Source organism: Cebus imitator, unplaced genomic scaffold, assembly GCF_001604975.1.
Source record: "Cebus imitator isolate Cc_AM_T3 unplaced genomic scaffold, Cebus_imitator-1.0 Scaffold427, whole genome shotgun sequence".
Lineage (NCBI taxonomy): Eukaryota > Metazoa > Chordata > Mammalia > Primates > Cebidae > Cebus > Cebus imitator.
In genome coordinates, this window is record NW_016107742.1 from 761795 (window position 1) to 765165 (window position 3371).

At 47.4% G+C, this 3371-nt stretch overlaps 1 protein-coding gene across 1 annotated transcript in view; it reads left to right on the forward strand.

Moving 5' to 3' along the window:
- TSACC (TSSK6 activating cochaperone) overlaps positions 1-1534 on the forward strand; it is a 4338-nt gene extending 2804 nt beyond the window's left edge. The window contains exon 2 of the mRNA XM_017510013.2: positions 1324-1534. Within this exon, the coding sequence (XP_017365502.2) occupies positions 1332-1490 (159 nt within the window). The 5' untranslated portion in view covers positions 1324-1331 and the 3' untranslated portion in view covers positions 1491-1534. The remainder of the gene's footprint in view (positions 1-1323) is intronic.
- Positions 1535-3371: the final 1837 nt, after the last annotated feature.

Genomic DNA, 3371 nt, shown 5'->3' on the forward strand with positions numbered 1-3371 from the left:
AAAAAAAAAAAAGAATAGACTGATGCAGCAAGAATGGTTGAAGTTAGGGAACTTCAGGTCACTGCTAATGAGACACTATGTCAGGTAACAGATGGAAGCTTAGGTATCCCCTGAGCTCTAGGGGTTAGGCCTCCCTTCCATACCATTGCATCATTCACTCATCAAATACTTGTTATACATTTTTTTTTTTCAAGACGGTATCTCGCTTTGTTGCCAGACTGGAGTGCAGTGGCGTGATCTTGGCTTACTGCAACCTCTGCCTCCTGGGTTCAAGGGATCCTCCTGCCTCAGCCTCCCAAGTAGCTGGGATCACAGGTGCATGCCACCATGCCCAGCTCATTTTTGTATTTTTAGTAGAGACAAGGTTTCACTGTGTTGGCCAGGATGGTCTTGATCTCTTGACTTCTTGATCTGCCTGCCTTGTCCTCTCAAAAAGCTGGGATTATAGGCATGAGCCACTGAGCCCGGCCATATTTGTTTGTTTGCTCGTTTGTTTTTAGAGACAGGGTTTCTCTACGTTGGTCAGGCTGATCTCGAGCTCCCGACCTCAGGTGATCCACCTGCCTCAGCCTCCCAAAGTGCTGGGATTACAGGCGTGAGCCACCTCACCCTGCTCATATTTGTTCTATTTATGTGCCAGGCATTTTTCTAGGTGATGGGGATAAAGTAGTGAACAAATCAGACAAAAATCCTTGCCTTCCTGGAGTTTACATTCTAGAAGGGGGACTTAGACAAAAATTAAATAAGTAATTACAAAATATGCCATATGACCATCCTTTTTTTTTTGAGACAGAGCCTTGCTCAGTTGCCCAGGCTGGAGCACAGTGCTGAGATCTTGTCTCACTGCAACCTCCAGCTCCCAGGTTCAAGCGATTCTCCTGCTTCAGCCTCCAGAGTAGCTGGGATTACAGGCAGGCGCCACCACGCCTGGCTAATTTTTGTATTTTTAATAGAGGCAGGGTTTCACCTTGTTGGCCAAGCTGGTCTCCTCCTGACCTCAGGTGATCTGCCTGCCTTGGCCTCCCAAAGGGCTGAGATTACAGGCATGAACCACCGTGCCTGGCTGACCGTAAATATTATGGGAAAAGTAAAACAAGGGAGGGAGTAATAAGTTCCAGTGATTGATTTCAAATTAAAACAGGATAGCCAGGCATGCCTCACTGGGAGGTGACAGCTGGGCAAAGGTGTGTCTGGGTGGGCTTGTGCCTGGAAAGATTGGAGAGGTCATTTTATTAGGGTCCTTCCAACCTCAGGACAATTATAAAACCTCTCTCCTTTGTCCCCTTGCACTCCATTGCTGTTCCTTCTGGAGTTGATCACAAGCCCAAGGAATGCCTGGGACTCCTGGAATGTATGTATGCCAACCTCCAGCTTCAGACCCAGCTCGCCCAACAACAGATGGCTATTTTGGAAAATTTACAGGCATCGGTGACACAGCTGGCTCCTGGGAGGAGAAGCAAGAACTCTTCTCTCCCAGCCTTATCTCCTAATCCATTGTTAAATCACCTGCCCCAATTCAGTAAATGAATTGTGGAACAAAGTTACTGTGTTTTTTTCCTCTCTCTTCCTAGTAAACCCTTGTTGGAATCTGGGTATATGTATTCTACATATGGTTAGTTTGTTCACAGGTTCATAGTAAGTGCTCTTTGAGTGCAAAGCATTATACAAGGTACTTGGGGTTACATATTACAAAAGCAGTTTGGGGGTGTCACTGTCTAACAAGGCAGACAGTTCATTGCAAAATTTAGTGGTGTTCTGAAAGGGAATGGAGGTTAAGAAATAACACTGGAGAGGCCGGGCACGGTGGCTCAAGCCTGTAATCCCAGCACTTTGGGAGGCTGAGGCGGGTGGATCACGAGGTCAAGAGATCGAGACCATCCTGGTCAACTTGGTGAAACCCCGTCACTAAAAATACAAAACATTAGCTGGGCATGGTGGCGCGTGCCTGTAATCCCAGCTACTCAGGAGGCTGAGGCAGGAGAATTGCCAGAACCCAGGAGGCAGAGGTTGCGGTGAGCTGAGATCGCGCCATTGCACTCCAGCCTGGGTAACATGAGTGAAACTCTGCCTCAAAAAAAAAAAAAAAAAAAAAAGAAATAACACTGGAGGCTACTAGGCTACAACTGTACCAATTTCAGAATCTTGCTGGAAAAAGTGACTATATGATGCCACTTGAAGAAGGGGGAGGGTGGGTGGCATGGACAGATGTCAGGTAGGTCCATATCAGTTGGAAAGCTTGGACAAAGACATAGAGGTAGATGTATTAGTTCATTCTTGCATTGCTATAAAGGAATACCTAAAGTTGGGTGATTTATAGAGAAAATGTTTATTTTGCCTCATGGTTTGGTTCTGCAGGCTGTACAGCAAGTGTGGTGCCAACATCTGCTTCTGATGGGAGCCTCAGGGAGCTTGGCATCACGATGGAAGGCAAAGATGAGCAGCATGTCACATGGCAAGAGAGGGAGCAAGAGAGTGAGGGGAAAGAGAGGAGGGAGGTGCCACACACTTTCAACCAAGCAGATCTTGTATGAACTTAGAGCCAGAACTCACTCAGCCAGGATGGTGGCTCATGCCTGTAATCCCAGCACTTTGGGAGCCCAAGGCAGGTAGATTACCTGAGGTCAGGAGTTCAAGACCAGCCTGGCCAATGCGGTGAAACCCCATCTCTACTAAAAATACAAAAACTAGCCAGATGTGGTGGCTCACACCTGTAATTCCAGCTCCCTGGGAGGTTGAGGCAGAAGAATTGCTTGAGCCTGGGAAATGGAGGTTGCAGTGAGCCGAGACTGTGCCACTGCATTCCAGCCTGGCAGAGCAAGACTGTTTCAAAACAAAAAACAAAACAAAAGCCTCACTCATCACCAAAGGGATGGTGCTAAGACATTCAGGAGGGATATCCATCCCCATGATCCAAACACCTCCCACCAGGCCCCACCTCTAACCCTGGAGATTATATTTCAACATGAGATTTGGAGGGGACAAATATCCAAACCATATCAGTAGGAGAATAAGTCATCATAAATAAGGGGAAGAGTCCCCCCTCCCAGGAATATAGAGTGTGAAATATAATGTAAAGGAGCTGAGGTAAGTCAGCTTTCCCTGCAGAATTATTCTGATGGCAGCTTTTAAAAGGTCTGGAAAGTGGCCAGACACGGTGGCTTACTACGTGTAATCCTAGCAGTTTGGGAGGCTGAGGTGGGTGGATCACTTGAGGTCAGGAGTTTGAGACAAGCCTGGCCAACATAGTGAAACCCCATCTCTACCAAAAAAATACAAAAATTGGGCCGGGCGCGGTGGCTCAAGCCTGTAATCCCAGCACTTTGGGAGGCCGAGGCGGGTGGATCACGAGGTCAAGAGATCGAGACCATCCT